The sequence below is a fragment of the Odontesthes bonariensis genome, chromosome 5 (assembly GCF_027942865.1).
Source record: "Odontesthes bonariensis isolate fOdoBon6 chromosome 5, fOdoBon6.hap1, whole genome shotgun sequence".
Classification (NCBI taxonomy): domain Eukaryota; kingdom Metazoa; phylum Chordata; class Actinopteri; order Atheriniformes; family Atherinopsidae; genus Odontesthes; species Odontesthes bonariensis.
This window is the reverse complement of record NC_134510.1, coordinates 26,623,415-26,648,117: the sequence shown is the minus strand read 5'-3', so window position 1 is coordinate 26,648,117 and position 24,703 is coordinate 26,623,415. Positions and strand designations below refer to the sequence as shown.

General features: G+C 41.6%; 1 protein-coding gene across 3 annotated transcripts; it reads right to left on the bottom strand.

The window, feature by feature from the left end:
• Positions 1–2,039: 2,039 nt before the first annotated feature.
• clstn3 (calsyntenin 3) lies at positions 2,040–24,459 on the bottom strand. 3 transcript variants are annotated; one of them, XM_075465818.1, is made up of 19 exons: positions 24,071–24,459; positions 23,116–23,182; positions 20,569–20,691; positions 17,887–18,097; positions 17,512–17,720; positions 16,252–16,401; positions 15,138–15,323; positions 14,758–15,045; positions 14,187–14,299; positions 12,442–12,601; positions 11,780–11,863; positions 11,516–11,664; positions 10,551–10,699; positions 8,079–8,305; positions 7,761–7,922; positions 7,303–7,448; positions 6,954–7,089; positions 4,069–4,253; positions 2,040–3,995 (listed from the first exon to the last, which is right to left on the bottom strand). In XM_075465818.1, exons 2-19 carry the CDS (start codon positions 23,180–23,182, stop codon positions 3,846–3,848), a joined length of 2,895 nt encoding a protein of 964 aa, XP_075321933.1. In that variant the 5' UTR covers positions 24,071–24,459; the 3' UTR covers positions 2,040–3,845. The 3 variants fall into 3 exon arrangements, with proteins under 3 accessions (XP_075321933.1, XP_075321935.1, XP_075321936.1); XM_075465820.1 differs by having other exon boundaries at positions 11,804–11,863; XM_075465821.1 differs by having other exon boundaries at positions 11,816–11,863.
• Between the last annotated feature and the right edge of the window lie 244 nt (positions 24,460–24,703).

Sequence of the window (24,703 nt, the reverse complement as noted above, 5' to 3'; positions counted from 1 at the left end):
CATGATGGAACTGTCAGAACACTCATGATATCAATAACAATGATAAATCATGTTCTTTTTAGTACAAATAAAGGAAGGTCAAAGTGTTTTAAACCACAGTAAATGATTCATTAATCGAATGCTTTTATTTAGTTTCAGAGAAACTGAAGTAATTGGTCGAATTTACAATACATTTTCACTCACTGGATGAAAATTTAAGTTTATGCAGAATTCACAGGGATTGGTTGTCACACAATTGTAACATTGCATCAGTCATTAAGATAAATATACTTTAACCTCCAACAATTCTGCTAGATGTTATTAAGCATCTTGAGCAGTATTCAATAAAAAGCTCTGAATTTTTTTAAGTAAAGGTTCTGAATACTTATTCTCCCACTGGCTACGCTGAGACCCCCTCAGTGTCCTCATTCAACCTGTCCAGATTTCAGTTCAGATAAAGAGGTAGTTGGAGAGACTGAACCAGAACAATGTGCTGCAGGTCCAAACTGTATCTTTCCAAGGGTCATAAAAGACTGTGTGGAGCAGCTAAGCTTCTGTGGGATTCTACAGCATCTGTTCAACCTTATCCTAAGTCAGAGGAACGTTCCAGTTTTGTAGACCACATCTAACCTCAATCACCTCAGAGACTACAGACAACTGCCCAGTAGTTGGTCCACATAAGTAAGAAAGTGAAGACCTTTAAGGACCAGCTGCAGTTTGCTTAACATGCTTAGTCTGAAATGAAAAATGGCAGCATCTACCTGCTTCAGCAAGCCCACTCTCATCTGGACAAAGCAGGCAGCTCAGTGAAGAGCAAGTTCTTTGATTTTCTTCAGTGCTTTAAATACAGTTCAGTCTGGACTGTAATGTGAGAAACTCAAGAAAATACAGGTAAACCACCTGGATAAATGATGACCTCACAAACAGAAGACAGTTTAAAGACTGAAGGATTGTGTGTCAGAGAAGGTGGTCAGCAGCAGAGGAGCAGAGTCCTGTCATCTCCAGAAATACTCTGATGACTCTGCAGCTGTTGGGTGTTTCAGTGATGGACGGGAGGCTGAATGAGTATGGAATGAGTCAAACCCTGTTTCAGTTGGAGAAGGTGGAGGTGGAGGTGGAGGTGGTGGAGAACCAGAGCTGTTTACATGTGGAAGCTTATTGTTTTTGATGGCTGCACCAAGATGTTGCATGATCTTCTAGTCTGTGGTGGATAGTGTTCTTTGCAGCCATCTGTTTTGGTAGCAGCATCAGAGCAAGAGATCCAAAGAAACTGAACAGACTGATAAAGAAAGCTGGCTCTGAGCTGCACTGCTCTGGAGCCAATGGAGCTGAATGTAAAAAGAATGCTGCAAATGTTTCTCAACATAATGACAACACTGCACACCGATTTCATTACATAATTATTGAACAAGAGTGTGTTCAGTCAGAGGCTTCTGCAGCTCTGCTGCAACAAAGAACAATAACAGGAGGTCATTAATGTCCCTTAATGCCTTATGCAATGATTAATGCCTAATTGCTCTATAGATACTGCAACAATATGATTTCCTTTTAGGAATTATTAAAGTACAGTTTGACAAATGTTTTCAGGCAGAGGCTTCTTCATGTCCACTGCAATAAGGAGTGATAGAAGAAGTCATGGTTACAACAGCCTTGCACAATAATTCTTTATAAAAACTATTCATTTTGCCCATTGTCATCTATTAATCATTCATACTGCAATATAATTTCCCCTTTGGTGATTATTAATGTATCATTGAACTGACAATAATAATACTGAGATGTTTATATGCAAATTCTTAGACTGAAAAATAACACTTATAAATGTGGGGGAAATGTATTTTGAAAGTACAAAATAATTGTACTGGAAATGGAAATACTAAAATATAAGTACCTAAAGAAAATTAAGTGTTTACTATATATACTGTTTGCTGCAAAGGTCTAATTTAAAGAGAAAAAAAGTAAAAATTTGTATGAATGAGAGGAATTTTTCCTTCTCATGCAGACCTCTCTCAGTGTAACTCCACCCCCCCCACCCCCACACCAACAAGTAAACCCTCTCATGAAGACGTCATAGTGTTTTTATTATGAATTTTGTAATGTTTTCTGACACTTTTCAATAACAATAAGTCAGCATAATCCATGTTGGCATTGTATCAATAATTACAGGTAATGTTTGAATAGTAACATAGTAATAATATAAGTTATCAATCAATGCAATGTTTATTCCTTCTTAACATCACACTTAAAAACAAGAGGCTTTATTTACTGACAGCCTTAGCACTGCACGTTGATAGGCTACACAGACAGACAGCAAGAGACACAGAGGGAGAGTGAGGAAGAGGTGACGGGGTAAAGGCAGGAGGGCGGAGGAGGGAGGAGAAGGTGAGGAGAAGCACACAGTTGTACATTCATTGAACCAAAGATGCCAGATGGAGTGTAAAGGAAATAGAAAAATAATAATAATGCGAGAAATAAGATTCTATGTGAAAAATTACCCTGAAGTGTGGAAGATGACATGAGTGAGATGTATCGAAGTATCACAACAATGTGCCCTCCTTTTTCTGTGATTCAGATATTGACAAGTTCTTAAATTACAACAATATTACACACAAATTAAGAGACACTCATCAAGCCGGGGATTATCATCCTTATCACAACTACTATTATCATTATTATTATTATACTATTTTCTGATGCTGGAAAGGTGATTCCTCAAATGGAAAAAAAGGAAATCATAAGTTGCGCCCTCTCGAAAATGTGCAGAAAAAGAGAAAGATTGGACGCTATAATAATAGTAATAATAATATCATAATAGTCATCATTGTATGTACATAAAATTCATTACAATCGATACAATCAAAACTGCCCAAGCTGAGCGGACATTCTGGAAACAGCACGGGTAGCGTTATGGAGTGTGTCTGTGTGTTTTTGTGTGTGCATAAAACATCCTATTGAGCAGTGTGCGGTGAGTGAAAAAGTGCAGTGAGGGCCAGAGGTTAGGTTACACCAACTGTAGTGTAGGTGGTACTGTTTTACCAGTTTGTGGCCCAAACTGGAACTTTGCCCTCCAGTTTGAAGCTGAAACCTCAGTGGCATATTGTACATGGACTCAACATGTAAACAGACTTTGTCTTGTAGTTGGTAAGTGCTCGAGAATGATCTGGAGCTTCAAACAGAATATAGCCAGGATCCTAAATGGCAAAACGGCCTGACAATAGCAAAAGGAAAACATCTGCAAGGATATATAGAGTCTGACCTCACTGCCTTTACTCTGTGGTGATTCAGGAACAGGTCAGGAAAGGATGCAAAGAGGGAGACAAGAGCTTGTGCACAGACTTCTCGAGTCAGTCTAATAAGGAAGTTCTGAGATGTGTAGGGGATCAAGGGTTGTGTCTTTGCCTATAGGTCTATTCAAGGCCTTCATGTTGCAAATTGTTCCAGTTAACAATCTTGTAAAGATTTCACTTTGTTATCGATAACAAAAGATAGAATACAATCCTACATTTTTAAAAGAAAATAGTCCCTTTCCAAACAGCATTACACTATACAGATACATGAACGCTTTGTGTTTAGAACTGGTGCACCACATACAATTTTGGCGAGGTTTAGTCAGGTGGTTAAATTACATTAACTGTATACATTGTGCCATTGAACATTTAGGTGGAGAACAACAGCCCGTTGTCGGCTTTAGGTCACATATGGTGTTGAGTGTCAAGAGTATTACAGTGACTGTGTTGTGCGTCGTGTTTGTAAGCATACATTCCTTATACTAGTGTCAGCAGTCGTTGATATTAAAAGTGTTGGAGTGTGTGACTGGTGAGTTGATTTGTGGTTTCCATGAGAACTGGTGTAGATAAAGATGTGGCTCAGTAGCGACGGGCGTTGCCATCTCTGCCCTCCTTCTTGATGATGATTCGCTGGTCATCGCTTGCGTCGTCAGGTGACTCTGCTGCCTCCTCATCTTCCTCACCCATTCCCTCCGTGTCGGCAGAGATGCCCATACGAGACTCATAGGACTGTGAGAGCACAATGACATGTGAATGAAAACGTACTTATTCTGATCACATCGATCAATTTCACTCCTATTACCTCCATTGGGTTGACGATGATGGTTAGCGCAGAGTCGTCCCATTGACCGCTACCTTCCTTAGCCCCGCCCCTGGAACCTTCCCCTCGGCGATGGATGGAGCGAATTCGGAAAACGCCCAGGATCACCATGACAACCAGGAAACCCACGCACACCATAATGATGACGGTGGCTGCACCTGGAACCACTGTAGTAAAACACGGCAGTGATTATGTGTCACACGAAATCCAGATGTAAAGGTTTAATGCGCTGATTCTACACTTTTTATTTCCTCCAAAAGTCATGAAAAGACCAAACCAGCAATAGCAAATTGTTCCCTGTTGTGCTGAAAAACTCGATGCGGCTCCATTGTTGCTCAAAAGTGATGGAAAACAAAAATGTCAGTGAGCCGTGCTAATTCAACGAGTAAAATGTGAGTTTATTTGAAGTCAATCCTAAAAACAGAGTTCTGCTGTTGTAAATACTCCCTCACACACATTATTATGAGACTGAAATGAGTTCCTTTAGAAACCCACTAACTCCCTGAGTAACATTGCTAAAACCCGCAGAACCATGTTTAAACCACAGAACGTATTTTATAATGACTTTTATCTTCAGCAGGAACCAACTGATTTGAGGCTGAGAAACATCAGTGATGTCCATAAAGGAAGACTGTATGTTTATGAAATTCTCCTTCAGAATTGACTTTATATTCAGATAAGGAAAAAAATCATGGAGGTCTTTTTTACTTTAAATTAAGTTTAATTATATGTAGACCATGAACATCATGTTCTGTTTGTATTCAAACATGATGGTTTCATGTAAAATGTGCACTTAGGGACATGTTAGTAATAAGTGGGTTATATTCTGTGGAACAGGGAAGGTCAGGGTGACTTGCTCTCCTCAGATTTATTTATGTGTATCTTGTTGTTTTCAATTGGCTTCTTGACTCAACTAACATCCTCTTGTTTTCATTCCTGTGCTGCCTGTAACCTTGGTAACGTTGGGATTGTGTCACAGACTGCATTAATAATTTTGTTTATCGTTTTAGTAGCGCCTCCATCTGTCGAGCTATGGCAGTGTCAGAACACCTCCTCTGAGCTCAAATAAAGTGTTGGATTTCCAGTGTCACTTAGTTTTGTACTTTGGAAGTGTGGTTTCTTTTCCACAACCGGTTTATTTGTCAGGTTAATTGCAACATCTTTTTGGCTTCGCCTTTCAAGACTGATTGGATGTGTGCATGTTTGATGTGATTGATGTAATTTTTTTAGAACTAATTAACCTTCTCCAGTTTTAACATTTTCTGATTCTTTTTAATTATTGACAGAACCCAATAACTATATTTACTAGGAGGCTACTGTATTTTCAGAAATGAAGAGGAGCAGTGTAGTAGTTTTGTTATCATTCTCTAACTTCCCACTGAATTCAGATTAAAACTAAAACAACCTCTGATTACTTTACAAGCCTTGTAAAAAACCACATATAAAAAAGACCATAAGTTTCCAGGATCCTTGTGTTGTTTACACTAATTAGGCTCATCCTATTTGTCTAATTTTCAGCCTACATCCTCCTCTCTGCGACTGTGTAATTGTTAGAGGCAAATTCTCGGGGGGATGTCTCAGTTCCTAAAATGCACCCAGAAAGAGAGGAACTAGGAGACGGGGGGGCCTGTTGGAGGAGCTTTAAGCGAAGATTGGAATTGTGTGCAAAGGCCTTCAGGAGAGAACTGTCGTGCTAAGACTTTGTTTTACGATCTTCTTGTTTTGTACCCTTTTGCATCTTTTACTTATTTGCACCACCCCCCTCATGACTTGCTGTCCATTCTGTGAGTGCATGAGTGTGGTGAGCGTGTATGTTGTATGCTGCTTTTGTGTTCTCTGGTGCGGCTCTATGGGTCTTCTCTTCTCTATCTGTACGTCTCAGACAAATCACTCATTAACTTCTGCAGTATCTGGCTCTGCTCTCTGCTCCTCAGCAGACTGTCAGTTCACCTTGCAGGTGCTATGCCACAGCTAGTCCTGTTCGCTATTTTTCCTGACTTTCAGCGATTCCTCTGTTTTTTTTTCTTTTCGTTTGTGTATTTGTCAGGTCTGCAGTGTTGGTGTGCTGAACCAGCTGTCAGTCTCGTTCAGTGAGGCTCAGCCACTCAATAGCAAGATGCGTGCCTGCCTGCCAACCTGCCTGCTTACCTGCTTAGCTCACACTCTCCGACGAACTCAAACTTCAAGACTTAACTACACGTCAGTTCAGGTTTCATCGTCTGGTACCCTGCTCAGACAACCTGATTGGCCACGGCCGGCCTCTCTGATCCCCTCACCATCACATTTAGACTGCTTCGTGGAGGTCCACTCGAAATTCACAACTGCTGAAAAAACTTGTGAAACATCTTTCTGGCTTGTCTGTTTTCTGGGACTCACTTTCGGATTTACCATAACAAGAACAACATCAGCCTCAAGCACAAATAGATCCAGGTTCGTTGACTGTTTCAAGCACCAGAATTATAACTTAAGGATGCTGTGATTTTGATGTTGTCAAACTCCAGTCCTCGAGGATCGCTGTCCTGCAGCTTTTAGATGTTTCCCTGCTTCAACTCACCTGATTCAGAATGATGCCTCATTAGCTGGTTTGTGCAGAATTTAACAATCTTTTGAAGTGATTAATTTAATCTGAATCCGTGTCTTGAAGCAGGGGAACAGCTAAAACATCCTTGTCATGGAAAAACAAGAGTAGACTGTGGACTTGTTTCAATTAAATACCTGGGACTAATCTATTTTGGTATCTTACTTGCTTATATCTATTACTCTTATTAGATGTTTTTTTTGTTATTTTATGTAAAGCCTTAAAAAGGTGCTAAACTTTGCAAGATTAGAAAGAATCATGAAAAAAAACAGTGATAGGGAAAGGTCACCTGAGTTGCGGTGTGGATTGGGCAGAGTATGTCCGCTCAACTCTCCAGCATGGTGGGATGGGTGGAGGAACTGCTGCTGGGAGGCCAGCAGGTGAGACGGGTGATACAGACTGTCCAAAGAGTGGAGGAAGTTCACCTACAGGAAAAAAAAAAAAAAAAGAAATCAGAAGAAATTTTACCTCCTCTTGCAAATCCCACGTCTCTTGTAACATTTATACAGTTACTTTACACAGTGAAACTAAATTATAAAGGCTCAACTTTCTATCTTTTCTGTAAACATGTTCCCAAGGTCGAGGCTAACATGTGAAGGATTTTTGTAAGGTGTTTTGCGTGAGATGCTTCTCTTGACCTCCAGAGTCAGCTCATTGCTGGTGTATCTGCCGTTCATCTCAGAGCAGGACAGGCGGAACCGCCTCTCGAAGCGAGCGGAGCCTTTAGCCAGACGGTAGCGAACTGAGCGAAGGACGTCCTCGTACACAGAGATGGATTCAGCACCTGGAGGTGACGTAAAACAAAATCGATTGAGCAAAATAGAAGACAATAAATGTAGATACAATGAGTCTGTGACTGTTTATCATGGATGGTTGACATTTACTAGATTTGCATGGGGAATCTAAGATATAGATTTTTTTTAAATGGAAAAATAATTCACTTAAAGGTGATGTCACATATTTCTGTCCACCAGAGTTATGCACAATTTGATAGTCTGACTGTCAAATATAAGACAATAAGGTAGCACTGAATTCTAATTTTCTGAATAAGTTTGTGTTTAATTCAGTCTCTAAATAGTGCTGTCTACAGCTCTACCTGTAATGGCGATGTAAGCAGTAGTGTTGATGATTTCTAGTCCTCTTTCTCGCACAACATCCATGTCTACCAGAAGCTCCTCCCTCTCTGGGTTTAGCTCTTCTCCCAGCGGCTGCACCTCACAGCCATCCAAAGTGTGAGCCACGGCATCAGACATCAGAGCTAAAAGAAAAATGCAAAAACATTACTGATGTTCACACAACACGAGTGAAGACTACAGATGCTGAAATCCAAAGAAAAGTTGAAAAAAATGTGGAGAATAACCATGAAGAATTGGCTAAATCTCCTGAAAATTAGCCCCTTTGAGGGATGACTCACCTCCACCCTCCATCCCCTGTGCGGCTGTGTTGACAGCATGTGACAGGGAACAGACGATGCGGAGCTCCGGGAAGAGGGGAACGCCACGAGAACCTTCAAACTCAGGAGCTGGACGTGCCAGATGAGGACCTACCCCAGACAGAGAGATCTGTGGGGCGTCTGGCTGGAGGACCACCAGATATCCTTCCAGCTGCTTGAGGGACAGGCAGCTCTCCTCATTGAAACATCTGACCGGCAGTCAAAGAAAGTAAAGAGAAATCATTTCTCTTGATCATGCCAAAGCAGCTTCCATCACTTTGGAGTGGTTGCTTTTATTTATTTTTTTCAGATCTCTTTTAGTGAAACCCCACCATGAGTCTTGAAAGGACTGCCATGAAATTTGATTCACACGTTGCTGTCTCAAATGCAAACTTTGGCAAGTACTCCAAACTCATTTCAAAATTCTACCAAGCGTTGCTCCTCCACAAAAAATCCTGGCAGGTTATTTTTGCTTTGCAATCGTGGCACTGCAACAGGCAAAATTTAAGGATTTTTTTTCATTATTCCGAAAAAGGAAAGGGCCTCAAGGGGTTGAGATGGAACTGAGGATGACTGATTTATCAGGTTTTGCACAGCTTACTCCTCCTCACACATGCATTAGTACTCTCAAACGTCTTCTGACTATCTTTGAAGTGTAAATTCTGTACTGGTAAACATTATTGTTAAAGATTATACAAGCTAAAACCTCATCCTCCTGATGTTACGATTTAACTCAAAGCAGCATCGTAGCACAATTTAAGTAACTCGAAACTCGTGTTCTCAAATTAGCAGCATTGTGACTGAGTGGTGTTCATGCTGCAGTGTGCACAATAACATTTTACTCCAACGCTGTGTTTTTCTCACTTCAGTCTGATTTCACCATGACCGTGACAGCATCGGTCTGTCGTGAAACTGGAAATGCCAAATGTCAAAGTGCAGCAGCTCTACTGTTAAAAGTCATTCTCCAGCCAGAAATGGAGAGCGTAACAGATAGATAGCAAACTGCTAACATATATGTATATTCATATGCACTAGAGTTCACCGAAGGGGGATAAAGCTGATTAATCTGTGTGTGTGTGCTATATTTTTACTATCAGAGTGAGCAGCTGCTTCTATCGGCCTCTCCAGAAGGGCCTGCTGTTCAGCCATCTGGGTAACTCCTGGCTCAAATCAGTCTAATCTTCACACAAGCAATAAAACATGCTGAAGTAAAGGGGAAAAAAGCAAGGGAGCTCTGCACTTGAGCAGAAATCAAACTGAAAGAAAATCTGCCCATGACCTTGAATCCCGGGGATCTTAACAGTCGGTGGAGAAACAAAGCCTTCCAGTGAGACTGATGGCTTGGTGATCATCTTAATCTTATAAACATGCGACCAAAACAACAGTCCCCAAAGACAGTAATAAGAATATCTGCGCAGGCTGTTAGTATGAGCGTAATTACACAATATACCACAAAGTACACGGCAGGACTATACTTCTCAGGATGAATTAATATTTAATCAGTTAAAAGTGACTGCTAAAGCCAGAGAGCCAGCTCACAGTTGTTAAGCATGGTTGAGCACTGACCCAGAAACAGAGTTTGTGTGCTTTTTATTTCACAGCCAGGCGATTCAGCGCAGTGAAAACTGGATCAATGCAGGGATTGTGCAGCAGTTGAACAGTGCTGTGTTGGGCATACTGACCATAATACCGAAGGTAAAAACTAAAGATACAGTTTGTCTTTGATTCCTATAATATTAGAATATAATGGTAAATTATTTAAAGACACATTTCCAGTTGGTTTGATAGTTAGAAAGCAGTGAATAACTGGCCCGCGTTAAAAACCAGCAAATCATTTATTTAAAACTGAATCCCGCAACAACTTCAGTTTACTACAAAAACTAATTCTGCAGCTGCAGTTTACTCTGTCAAAGAAAAAAGCTACTTGATGAATGAAGAAAGAGATAAGATGTCCCATGTTATCTTTTGCTTTGACATATTCTCCATATAATCATCTCTTTCATCCCATACAAGTCGTTATCACGGCCGAGCCAAAGTCCACGTACGATGAGCTTAGTCAGAGGAGTAAGCAGCAGCACAACATGGAGTGACACTTTATCTGACTGCACCAGGAAAATCCAATCTCCAGACACATGCTAAACCGTTAGCAACAATATTGTATGTGATGTTAGGGGCTATACAATATGATAATCTACATTTGATGTATCACTTTCTTTCTGTATTGTCATCTCACTGCTTAAGTTATTCTAACTTTTCACAATGAACAACACTCTTTGAACAAATGTTTCCTTTTCAGTCAGACGACATGTAAGCATGGTTAGCGAGCAAATTTGGTCAAGCAGAAGGGTTTTCGCTGCATTCTGGCCTGTTGGCGGTGAACTCAGTGGCTCTGTACGAGATGCTTTAGCTGCTTTATTGACGTTCCAATCTGTGAAAGTCTGTGTGTGTTTGTACCTGAGTGAGGTTGTAAGCTTGAGTGGTCGGACTCCAGGGGTGGCGAAGCGTAGGGAGTTTCTGTAGGTGACCTGCTGCACTGCACGGTTAAAGCTCTCAATGTCATCTCCCTCCAGCACGAGCACAGACTGGCTCGGGTTCACGTGTACCTGGAAGACAAGATGTTACACTTCACAGTTTTTAAAAAAGCTCCCCCATGTCAAATGGTCAATATACGTTGTACCTAAAAATTACTAATCGATTTATTCTGTTTTTGTGCACCAGTGTTTATTTGGCGTCTTGCCTTGTTTTGCTCCACATCTGTATTCGGGTAATATTAGTTACTACACATCTGTTCTCTGTCAGTTGATTAAACTTTTCTGTACATACAGACTCATCTGTCCCTTTTGTTTCCTGCCAGATTGTCTCTGAATTTTTTCTGTACAGCTATTTTACTAATATTGCATAATTTAATCTGACTCTGATATTTTCAGGTGGGCCTGTTTTTGGATGGCCTGAATCAGTTTTGGTCCTGACAGGTTTGCAATGCTGCATACATTGTTTTGCTTCTGAGTGAATACTCCTGCCTGCTTCTCGTAACTAAAGATGTGTCGACCACAGATCGCTTTATGTAAAACACAGACTATGAATAAGTATCTCATACAACTGTGTTTCAAAGAAACTGGAGCATCACTTGAAGCTTAAAAGCAAAAAAAAAGGAACGATTGCTACAAACGGAACTAAAAGAAGGAGATGTAAATCCAGACCTTGTTTTGTATTGAAATGTAATTTTTCCATTTTTAAAATGTTTTTTTCTACCCATCAAGTAATTCCAATGTTTAATTTTGTAAAAAGTATTTTTGAAAACTAACACATACACATAAAACAGACTGGAGTATCTGTGTGATATGTGTTAGAAACTACTTTTTAATCACAGGTGTAAAATAGACTCTGACGTGACGACCTATAGCCCTATCAGGTGTTACCTTCATTCCAGAGCCCAGAGTCTCAAGGTCTCCGAAGTCCAGCCCCTCCCTGCAAGCGTACAGACACTCCACCACGCTGTGAGGCTCCACGCTGCCAGGACGCACCGTCACCCCCGATAACAGACCATGGTAACCGCCTACATACCTCACTACAGAGAGAACGCAAAAAAATAAAAAAAATCCCTTTCAGATTTTTAATTTGCACATTAATAATACACCAACAAAGACACAGCAAAACAGCAGACTTCACACCCTCACACTGACATCTGTGTGAAACACGGAGGTCACCTGAGTCTTTACCCTCTGGGATTGTGTTGTTTAGTATCTCCTTCTGCTTCTCCTCAGGCTCTGCAGGGAACACCAGAGAAAGGGAACAGAAAACAGAAAACATTGAGACAGACACTTTCGTGTTATGAGGGATGAAAAGACAGGGAGAGGAAATCTGGAGGTGCAAAGTTCAAAGTTCGACAGAAAGATATATATATATAAATAAATAAAACACGCACAAGTGAGAAAACTGTAGACGATCTTCAAAACTGCAGCATCTCCTCATTATCTAGCAGCAGCTGCTGCTACGCAGGCAGAAGAAAGACTGTGAATGTGTGTGTGTGTGTGTTTTCATTGGTAATTGGCAGCCAGTGTTTCCCATTTTAACCAGCGATACAGATTTAAGTGGCTGATAGCTGTCTGCCCCCTGTGTTGTTCTGCTGCTCTGAATAATTGATCAGTTATATTATTAGCTCTTTAAGACAAAACCCAACTACCAAACTAAGTAAAATGAGGGGGGAGAGGCGTGATGCAAAGTTTTTCAGCGGTTTGTCGTGTGATGAGGGTTTGTAACTTGCCAGAAAACTGCAGCCTACTATCCTTTGTCATGTTTGACATAAATACAATTTACCACCAAGCAAAAAAATTCTGTGTCTCACCCCAGCAGGCACCGATGAACATCCTCTGGCGGGGTGCAGGGTTGGGGATGGCTCCGTTGTCGTGGATGAGGGCGGGGTCGAAGGTCACTCCATCCACGTACAGAGTCACAGATGGGAACTGGACGCTGAGTGAGAGATGATGCCACTCGCTGTCACACACCTGTTAGACAGAGATAACATGGAGTCAACATGAACAAAAGAAACAGCTGAATTATCTGTGGGATGCTCTAGAGACATTTACTGGCTTGTGGAAATCGGCAGTGGATGAAGTACTCTGATCTTTTCACTCGCAGAACAGTGTCTCCTGGGACTGATAAATTATTACAGAAGACATTATTTTCATTGTTGTTGTGGCTGGTTGAGGAAATTATCACTTTTTTTATGTTCAGTTAAGTCCAACAATAAAGGTCAGCTCCCTCCAGGGGGTCACAAGGTAAATCTGATCAGTTGCGAGATGATTAATGGGTACAAAACACAGAGACAAAATCCTATTACAAATCTCCTTTTGTGGGCTTTTATGTTTTTTTGCCAACTGTTGGATACTGCTTCATCCATAGAGAGGGATTTTGAGGGGAAACGCTAACAAATTCTACATGTGACAAATAAGTCTAAAACAAGACATTTCTTTATCGTAAGCACTCACAAGCTGAAAAAAACGTAAATACTTGAGTAGATATACTTCCCCACATCTGATGAATATTTCATCTGTGTAAATTCCAGCTCAAGCTTGGTTTTAGTTTTCTATATAGATAACGTCACAGCGGAAGGAATGCAACATAAGAGTGACAAGGGAATTATAAAGACAGGGGGCCAGAGTGGAAAGATGAGAGTAACAAGATATTGTGGTTCAGACAGAGGGATTTAACAAATCTCCTCTGTATCAGCTCAGCTTCTTTTAATCCGAGTGACTTCAGTCTGTCTGAGACCAGTGGCTTCAGTCAAAACAAACCTGTTTCCGCCACCACACACACGCACGCACACACACACACACACCAAACTGCACACACTCGCGTATGTTTGTAAGTGTGCCACATGATGAATATTCTAAAGAGCTCGCTTCTCATTTTAATGTGCACCTCAAATACATGTTTATGATAATAAAAATAATAGTATGTTTTTAGCTGTCTTCATATCTGCAAAGAGCCCCGCTTTTTAGATACTTTACAGAGAGGCTGTATGTGAGAACACAAATCAGATATCAGCCTCGCTGTGGACTTTACTGTGCAATCTCCAGATTTCATAACGGTGCCCATGTGTGGATGGAGCTGGTAATATAGTGGCTACTCCATACCTTTCTCTGGTTGGCTTTATATTGCTTTCAGCTAATTTGTTCATGTTCCTGTATGAGAAATGTAAATATAGACGTAAACGTCTTCATATGAAAGAAAGAATTAATGCTGAAAGTGGAACAAAAAATGTTAAAAAAGCTCTCTGATTGCTCTATTTTATCTTTTTACAGATAACTAACTGAATAATACTTTAGAAAGACAAAAAAAAAAAAATCAGCGTGTAAATATGATGCACAAAGCGTGGTTGTGCATGATGGGTTCTGTCATGCCACTATGGCATGTTTAATAAAGAATCCCTTTGTGCTCTTTTTCAGCAGAGTAGCTGCATCACCTATGAGGAATGGGTCATACGTTATGTATGGCACAGAACCAGAAGTAACTACTGAATTTTCTTTGAATCAGCCTAATTTCAAGGTAGCAGCACAGAAGAAATAAGAGTTTCAGTTCCCCCTGTACCTGTTCCAATTTCCACAAGAACTTGACGGGCCGTGCGGCTGAGACATCGGGCCAGTAGAAGAGTGAGAGGCGGCAGCCGTGGACGGAGAGAGAGTAATGGGAGTAGGAGTCATCTGTAAAGCAGGAGAGCAGACGGACAGAAGATAACTGGTGTATCTTAATATTACCCAGCATTTGTACAGAGAATAATGACAGAAATAAAACTGTGCCCTGCGTTTATCATAGATTCCCCTATAAAGTCACACTGTTGTAAATGTTAACATGATTTCTACGATTTATTTCCTGCCGCAATTACAGCGTTTTACAGTTCTGCTGTCCACTTGGCTGCACAAGTGGAACAGCTGGAGGTTAACTGCCTCTCTCAAGAGCACCTTGATAGTATTTGTTGAAGCTAAAAACAGTTTAGCTTTTTATCTGTTTTCCCTGCAGGCCATGATAAACGATAGTACCTACTTCAAAAAGTGGAGAAAAGTGGCGTAACAGTTTAACTTTCTTTACTCAAATGCCCCACTGTAGTGTAACGAGAGTCTTCGAACCACAATGACATCAATGTCTGGGACATGAAACGCACCATTCTTGACGGTGCTGCAAACAATTGTCTCCTCATCCTTGCGATTTCCTCTGGTTTGAGTGGTTGCGGGCTGGATGTTGGCACCGCCCCTGCGCATCCACAACTGGAGGGTGAAGTGGTCACCTGACAGTGCAGATACAACCGAATCAGGCACCACGGCGACGTGACTGGAGCCGTTGAAGGAGAAGACTAAGGATGAATCAGAAGAGGGGAGGGTAGGCAGAGCTGAGGTCCAGTTGGCAGAAGGAGATGGAGGTGGGAGGAGGTCCACTTCGCCCCTGACAGCACCTGACGGAAAAAATCGAAAGAAAATGGACGTCAATGAAATAGATTTTAGCTTCATAGACATCTTCTGTTTTTAATTGTAAAACAGAACTCACCACATAGTCGCCGCACAGATCTGTCAGAGTAGCTGTCTCTGTCGCAGCCCTTCCCGATGTGGCCGGTCTGGAGCTCTACAGTGGCCTGGATGTTCCACACAGTCTCTTCACAGGTCTCCAAATGAAGGCTGGGGAACAGCGGGATGCTACCTGACCCAGGTGTGTACTCTACACGCTTGGTCCATCCTGAAAATAAAGCATCACAACTTTACCATTCATCACTTCAAAATAGTTGAGAGGGTTATGAGATGGAGCAAATAACACACCATCCTGTTTCTAAGAAAGAGAATGCAATGAATTTATATCAACCCGAGGGAAGAATAGTTCAAAGGCAACAGGAATGATGAAAAATATATATTCATTTTGAATTTGATGCCAGAAACAGATGTAAAAAATATATTAGGACAGGAGCATGTTTAAGTCTGTGTTGCGTCACCCCCTGATAGTGGTGGTTTGTTTGTTTGTTTGTTAGCTGACTTACTTAGAAATTCCTTTAAAGAAAAATGATAAGCTTGAAAATTTTGAGCTGGCTTTGACACAACTTTGAAGTGAACATGACTGTTGTGTAACTACATTTACTATGATGACTTGACTTGGTAAATCAAATCAAAACATCTTGTATTTTCAAATCACTTCATTTTGTTTCTTGCATGACTTTTTTTCCCTTCCAAAATCCTATTACACAGGCTTAATGAGCTAATTGAATTACTGTCAAAGAAGGTGGAAACTGTGATGGTAATAGATCAAATCATGTTGGAATTTTGACAAAAACAGCAGAAATGAAAGATAAGCAAGGCTGTTGAGAAACTACGCTCATACTGCTATGAAATCTGCTGCTGATTGTGGTATGTATAATCTAAAAATACATTTTCAAAGTTCAGATAATCACCTTCTTTGATATTACTTCCAACACCACCTCTTTAAAGGACAGCTCTTGATCTAAACATACCAACATGACTAATGTGAAGAGCTGCCCACTCATATTCCAACTCATAATGAAAGTTACATCCAAGAATCAACTGATGAAACACCTAAAGCACGTGTCTGAGGCCTCCAGAGATCTATTTCAAGATAAAATCAGGACAGAAAAAGAGCTATCTGGGACATTGATTACCGATCCAGCCGGGCTTGCAGGACGGCTTGACCGTGACAACAACTTGGGCATCAGCCTGAGCACGATTCTTTCCACAGTCAAAGGCGGTCACCCAGAAGGTGTGAACACGCTGCCGCTTCGAATCCAAAGGCTCTGTGTTCTTAATGTTACCTAGGAGACAGAGAGCGACAAAGCAAGGACATGACAAAATGAAACAAATGGAAATAGAAATACCGGATTGGTCACCAACAACAAGCTTCTGTGATTGAAAGCCCCGCTAAACTGAAAGCTCACTGATAAAGCTTCTCCTGCTTCACATTTGCGGTAACAGAGACTCTACCCTGTTTAGAGTGCAAAAGAAAACGGCAAAAACTGAGCAAGATAAATTGCACAGAACGAGGTGAAAACTGAAGGGTTTTCTTGTTTTAAAGAGATAAAGGTGAACAGACAGTGAGTATCTGTGAAAGGCTGACAGGGCTCAGCATGTCGGCTGACAAACAGTAGGCAGGAAAGAAGATGCTTTGACATGTTGAGAGGAGAATCAGAGGGAGTGGTAGAAACAGAGACAAAACAGACAAGAAAAAAACAACAACAGAGAAATAAAAAGCAGACAGCATCCAAGTGAGGTTGGAACAATAGACATTTGTGCTGCTGTACCAGTCTGTCCAAAAACAGAAAGAAGCAGCTCGTCCTCAGCAGAGCCCTTCAAGTTCTGGAAAATTCTGCACAGTCATGCTAAAACAGGGCCCTCCTCAGCTGCTGTCGCATCACAAAAGGGCCACAACTGATCTTCCACCAAAATAAGTCAGTGGACACAATAACAGTGTGCAACATTCATCATTTTCCAAAAAAGAATTGCATGACTTGAGCCAGGAACAAAAGGATGCTATAATAAACCAAACAGCTGTTGTAGAGATTCTGCTGCGGCAGAACAATAGTTCACCCACACAAAGTCTATTTTAACATCTTTTGGTTCGTACCTGAGAGGGGTGTTGAGTCCCTGCAATTCTTTTACATTTTTTTCGCTAAGCAGACATCAATGTCTCAGCAGTGTGTGCCGTGGGTTTTTCATGTCTTAAGGACATTCCAGAGTTTAGCATCTGAATACCAAACTGAATTTTCCAATTCTACTTACATAGAGGACCGTGCACGAACATCAAAGGAGGGATGATACAGAGAGGAGTGGGAGTTTTGTGTATCTGCTGCAAATGATAGCCACAAGAATGTGTCTATGTGAACAACAGTGTCTAATTTTCAGCTGCAAGATAAAAATCATCTCACCATCGTTGTCAATAGCAAAGGGCACGTTGGGAGTGATGATGTCATAGAAGCAAATCTGGCTGTACTGCGGGGAGCAGTCGGCATCCAGAGCCTCCACACGCACGATTCGGTCAAACAGACGCCCCTCTGGGACCGAAGCCTCATAGCGACGTTCAACAAACACGGGGGAGAACTCGTTGACGTCGTTCACACGAACATGCACAGTGGCCCTGAGGGAAGCAGGAGTGGGAAGCCAAACACGAGCAGAGGGAAGCAGATTAATTCAACAAGAAGAAGCTAAAATGTCTGAGAAGTCTTTACAGTCGCACAGTGTGACTGTGATCATTGACAAAACTAAAAGGATTTTCTTCTCAAACTGAGAGGAAGGGGACTAACTTGTGGGATTTTTTGCTGTTGACTCCGTCAGGTCCCTCTCCGCAGTCGTAGGCCTGGATGGTGAAGCTGTGCTCCCGCTGGCTCTCGCAGTCCAGCGGCTCCTTGGACCGCACCAGACCCTCACCGGTGGAGCGGTCCAGAACCACCGCTTCAAATTGGACTGAACCTGAACCCAAGGGGCCATTATGAACCCGGAAGCCACAGATTTCACCTGAGCGGGGGAGGGAGAGGGTGTGAGAGGAGCCATAATAAGAGAACATTGAAGCAACTAACTGAATTCAACGTGTAACATGACATATCAAGAATAGGAGTGTCTTTCTGATTCTGATTATTTAAACGCCAGCTTTGATCTGCCACAGCCTTAAGTATCACTGTGAGGTGCTTTGAAGTTGTCTCCTGATTCTTCCGTGCTTTAAAAGCATTTTACAAGTTAGCTCCATGATTAATTTTGTAAATCATTTGTTCAAGTATCTCTCCTTGAACTCCCCACGGCAACTTTAGATACAAAACTAAAAGAGACCTCATTTCTGGTATCAGCATCAGCATATTCTCAAACTGTTCCTGCTTTTGTCATCAAAAATTATCAAACTGCCAGTCTACCAAGTAACATAAAATAAGTAAAAAAAAGATATAATACAATAATATCCACAAACACATATTCCAAAAAATAAAATAAAAAGCTGGAATACTGTGTTAGATGTAGATAAAATTCTTGAAAATTGTCTGCTCACTTTAACTTTCATGTCAGCAACACGTTTTCCACTTTGTTGCATTATTCCTCTTTTAATGAACATTTAAGTGAACTGAGACTCATTCTTGCTTGTTATAGGACTTTTTCAGCCTTTCAGCAGATTGTCATCTGCTTTGTTGCAGTTTTTTGTTTGATTTTGTACAAAATGCTTTCAGTCGGTAGCAGGTCTGGACTGCAGACAGGCCAGTTCAGCAACAATCTCTTACCACAGAGCCATGCTGCTGTTTAGCGTTGTCTTGCTGTCTGGGCGGCAGCATTTGGTGCTCCAAGAGCTTTTTAAACTGTTAAATACTGATGGAGCTGTTACAGATGGGTCTACTATCTATACCATGTACACCAACGTACCTCTTTATTCCTCTTTAGATTATTTCCTAAAAATAATCTTAAATTGTGACTCATCAGACAAAGGGACAGTTTTCCTTTTTTCTCAGTCACTATTATCATTATTTCAAATGAGCTTGTACCCACTCTGGATTTATCTCTAATTTGTTTCTCCATGGTACAGTTTGAACTTGCATGTGTGGGACCGGCACCAAACTGTGTTCACTGATAGTGGTTTTCAGAAGTGTTCCTGAGCCCCTGCAGTGATGTTTTTACAACATAATTATATCCGTTTTTCATGCAGTGTTGCCTGAAGGTATGCACATCACAAACATTCAGTACTAGTTTACAGTCTTGCTCATAGCGTAAAGACTTTTCTCTGCATTCTCCTCCTCCCTCATTATTTCTGAGAGACTCATCCTGTCTGGGATGCTGGTTTTATACCCAAACATGTTACTAATCCGTTGCCAAGTTCAACTATTACAGTTTTTTGTTGCCTCTGTCCCAACTTCTTTGAATCAATTAGCATATGTTTAAAAAACATGTCTCACTTTTAGCATTTGAAATGTCTCTGTACAAATTTTAATTCAACATAAGCATTTAAATAATTTGTAAACCAGAGCATCCTTTTAATTTCTGTTTCACATCAACCAAACTGTTTTGGATCCGGGGTTGGACAACTACCATTGAAATATAACTTGAGATTCAATCCAGCAAATGCAGCTATTCAATCCAAAGTGGTCATACTGTACAGATTACGATATACAAACCAGACGCGAGGTACTATAAGAGGGAAAACGCTCTCCACTAAAGCTTTAAAGAGATTTGATGTTATGTATCCATTACTGAACTGAAAGAGAAAATATTGTAATACTGAGCACATAGATATCTAGAGATTGATTTAAGATATACTTTATCTCCCGCAGGTAGTTGTTATCAGAATAGAATAAAACAAAGCGCGGCCGCGACTCCAAATAAAAATTCTTAGAATAGCAGCCGATCTTTATTGGCTGACATAAGTCAAAGGTTCATGCTCAAACAGCTAATTTTCCTCTTCCTCCTTGACACGAACTCAATATATTTCAGGAAGCCCCTGAGTAATTCAAGTTGATCTTTCATAATTTGACTGAACATGGTTATTTCCAGGACTCCGAGAGCAAATACGATCACCTTATTTCATCAGGCTGCAGAGGCAGAATGCTGCTGACTGCTCATGCAATGAAGGCTTGAATTACACTATGATGGTCTAAAAATAGTGGACTCGGTGACTGAATACATTACTTATAATATATAGAGGGCCTGCTGAGGAATATTGCTGGCACTGGCAGCAGTCTCGTGGCTCCAAACTGAAAAAATGTATGTTGTATTTACAATAAAAAGTTAAAGGAACCAAACAGAAATAAACCATATCCTCAAACTGGTCACATGGCTGCATCATCAAAGCTGGATAATCAGTCAGTCTGATCTGTTTTAAATTGTTTTCAGTTTGGCAACACAAGCAGAAGATTTGACAATTTTCTTTTTTTTCCTGCCAATTGAAAAAGATGGAAATGCAAGTATTCTTGAGCATCGTTATAGTCCTCCATGCGGCTCATTGCAGTTGGTGTTACCAGCATAGTGAAGTGGAGCATCTTTGTCCAGGGCAAAAAGGGGGGGATTGAGCAGCACAGTGTTGTCGTTCTCCATGACAATCCCCTGGTACTCTGTCTCGATCCATGGCTTGTGCTTATTGGCTGAACGGCACAGAGAAGAGACCGAAGAGGCTTTGGGTTAAATGGAGCAATTAGAAGGAACCAATGCATCTATTTTTAACACTCAATTATGGGGGAGGACATGGTGAGAGTGTATGAGTGGGAAAAATGCATAATGTGGGACCACAAAGAGTCAGTCTGATCATATTAATCGTCTTCCCTGTATGGGCCATCTTCCCTTGTTCACATCAAGCACCACTACAAACACCCTCCTGGTTAACAGTATAATTAAAGCCCATCTGATTTCACTCTGTCACACACTCACACAGAAAAATATTGCCCAAATCAGTCAGCTAAACTGGTCTGCCACAGGTGCTTCTCAATGACATACCAAAACCGGCAAAGTCAGAATCAAATGCCTAAGGTCTATTGAGAATTTAACCTTTAATTGCAAATTAATAATTCATCCTCGTGCTGAATGTTCTGTGCTGAGTGATCAAAGGCCAAGTTAATGAGCCAGAATGATGACGATTTTACACTCCAGCAATGAGCGAAAACAAAAGGCGGAGTGCCCTTCCTCTGTTGTCCCCAATCTCTTAACGCAGAAGCGATAGAGTTTGAAATCAGACAGAGGCATGAGACTTTTTTGTTTGGCGATTGCTTTGTTGTCGCCACAGCGAATTTTCTTGAAAATCTGACTGGAACTAATTTCGCAGTCACACCAGCGAGAGGAGAGACACCACAGGGAAGCGCTGCTGGTTCTGAATTTGATCAAACTGCGCTCCCTCTAAACGAGAAGCCGGGTATCATTTGAATTTTTTCTTTTCACTTTCTTTCTTATTACTTAGAGCACCACAGCCTTTCAGATGCACTGTCGCTGAATCTGAGTCTTTTTCTTCTCAATGTTCCTAACCACATTTATTCAAATGCTTTGATAACAGTGCTGAAATATAGTACTATTCATTTGCATTTTATACAACTTTATCCCTCTACTTTTAAACAATGAATCAGTTTGGAAAACAATCTGCTGTATTTTGATAAGTGAATTTGATTTCCAATATTAGTTTCCAGAAATTTACCAATTTGTCTTTAGTGATAATATAACCAATATGTTTTGGTTTTGGAGTTTGAAAAGAAGACCCAAATTAACAGGGCGTGACATGTATTAATCACCAATTTCTGACTCTAGTCAATGAATACGTCAAGAAACTATTTGGTATATTCATTGATAATTAAATGATCAAAAGATCTCCATACTTCCCCTGCTACAAAAAGATTCTCATCTTTAAGCAGCAGAAGATAAAATTCTGGGTTGAAGTCAAATTGTCATAAATGTCTGAACACAAACAGCCACACAAGAGCTTTCTCTGCATGACAAAACCTAACAATTTCAAAATTCTGATTTCAATTTGTGCATATCTGACAAATGAGTGAGTAGAGAGCACAAATCCAGCAACGGTATCCATGCCAGACAGTTTTTAATGCTCTCCCGTTTAGACAAATTTTAGGCTGTACCAAAAATGGTTGGGATTCAACAGTAATTGCAGATATTTATCGTCTTTTCCTAACAACATCTCCACCTCCTCTTTCCACAGTCCTCTTGTGTGTCTCTTTTTTGGTCATTTATCCCGTGCCCTCTGTCCCCTCCGCTGACCCCCCCCACCTCCCTTATTCCCTCCTCCCTGCTATGTAGCATTAATCTGAGCATCAGGCCTGTGGATTACATTAAGGATTACAGATTGAGAGGCATCTCGTTCCATCTCTCTGTCTGTCCCCCCTGGCACTCCTCCTTTTTCGGTCACTCTATCGCTCCGTAACACTCACCCATCCATCCCTCATCATCTGGGCTCCTCACACCAACACACATATGCACACAGAAGGCCCAGTATCTCACACTTTTCCTTCTTTTTTCTCGCTCGTGTCACCTGATCTCGCGTACCACCTCTCTCCATCAACTTCTCCCCCCTCCTCCTTCCCCCACCTTATCGGCCAGCTTCTCCCCCCCCCTCTCCCAGCATCTCTCTTCCCCATCTCCTTCAATTTCTTCATCTTCCTCTGCGTCAATCTCTTCTACCTGCTTCTCAGACTCTCTCCCTGAAAGTCCATCTCTTTCACTCGCCTTCCCTCAGCATGATAATCATTGAAACAATGATGTTGAATCAGTCATGGTTATCCACAGTGATAAATCTGCTATAGACAGGGAAACAGATCTAACATCTTCTCAGTCACACCACTGGCACAACAGGCGCATGCACACTGGGTCATGAGCAGGAAACACACCATGTTTATGTATGAGGAATCGAAGATGTGTGATGCAGGAATAACAATAAAGTCATCAGGATTACTTAAGGGAAACGCAGCCATGGCCCCGTCTGAAAACCTAGACAGGTGTGCGTGTTCCTATGGCAATGTAAACCATCATCTAAACACTTCACAATTACCAGTCAAAAAGGATAAGGAACTGACCTTTGTTGCCATTGGCAACCGAAGTCAAGCAAAGTAGGAGGAAGGAGAGAAAATTCATTCTGTCCATCTGAAGGAAGAAAGGAAAGAAAAGGAGGAGGGGGCAACAGGGTGGGGTGAGGATAGAAATGGTTGGGGGGGGGGGGGGGGGGTTACAGTACATGCATCAACAACTGATCAGCAGTGGAGGAGACAGGTACAGTAACAGAAGAGACGGAGGCAAATCAGGCATATCAGATGGTGCACACAGCGTTGTACATTGCTGCATTTGTGCTAGAGAGTCTACAGTAAAGCGTCATGTGTGTAAACCTTTGGAGACCAGCTACACTGAATCTAGAGCTGCAGGACCTAAGCGAGAATCCAGAAGCATGTCACCATAACGCCACCACGTTCTGCTTTTCCTCAGTATCAGAGTGACATGCTTACAGTCTGGCTGCCTAAAATAGTCTGTGGAGTCTGCACACACCGGGTCATTAGTGTGTGGAAGTAAAAGGTTTTGCATGTGGCATTGTGGGTGTTTTAGCATCGTTTCCTTGTGGTCTGTTAGGTAATAAAACCAGCTGATGTCTTAAGGCAGCAGCCACAACAGAAAAATGAGTCCTTGGAGGGTTTTCATCTCATACTGACAGAACAAACCTCTCTATTTATTGCTACAGTGATAGGCCACATAGCAAGATATACTGACTATTAAGTGAAAAACGAAAATACACAACATGAGACTCCAAATGTACACAGGTTGTTCAGGCTATACACACACACACGCACACACACACACACTCATTCAGGAGCAAAAACATGCTATGCGACAATTATCAGCTGATTTTCATCACTGGCTAGTATTGACCACATTACCAGCTCGGGCTACAGGACTGAATCTAGTCTTATTTAAACGTTACAGTGAAGTCCGAGGAGGAAATTTCGCAGAAGCGAAGGGTTCCCGAAGCAGATTTGACATTACCGTGGCGAGTGTGGTGATGCTCCTGGTTGGTACCCTGCTTCTACGCTCGCAGCATCCGCCTCTCACGCCCCTGCCGCTCGACTCGGCGATCCCCCGCAGGCTGACAGCACACCAAAAAAACTCCAGGTGGAGAAGGACACAGGCGGATAGTCTCAAATGAGGACACGCAGCCGAGTATTAGAATCAGGGATGACAAGTGAGGAGGAGGAAGAACGGACCGACGGACGTCCTTGTTTTTTCAGGAGAGGAACGGGAGAAAAAACGGTGGGAATGTTACGCTGGCGTCCCCTCCCTCTCGGCACCTCTTAACCCGCCCACACTGCGTCCTTCTTTCCTCTCTCAGGCCCCCACCAGCCCTGTACCAGACTGCTGCTCTGGCTGTTTTCTGCTGCACATTGAGTGACTCAGACCCAACACAGCAATTCATCTCATCACGTTATTTGTCAGCTCTTGGCCGGCTTGATGACTGGCTCACTTGCCCACCCCTCGCCTTTTTGCGTTTATGATTCATTTCTACACATTTCACACAGCGAAAGGCTCACATAACCACACTGCAAAATGACGTCATATCACCCCGTTTTGCCCCTGTTAAAAACACATGAAGGTACTGGGACACACAAACACAACAACTGC

Coding starts and splice junctions, on each gene's coding strand:
- clstn3 (XM_075465818.1), bottom strand. CDS start 23,182: ATGGACAGAATGAATTTTCTCTCCTTCCTCCTACTTTGCTTGACTTCG. Junction 11,665..11,779: donor CCTCCGTGTTTCACACAGAT/GTCAGTGTGAGG, acceptor TTCTCTCTGTAG/TGAGGTATGTAGGCGGTTAC. Junction 7,449..7,760: donor TGCTTACATCGCCATTACAG/GTAGAGCTGTAG, acceptor CGTCACCTCCAG/GTGCTGAATCCATCTCTGTG.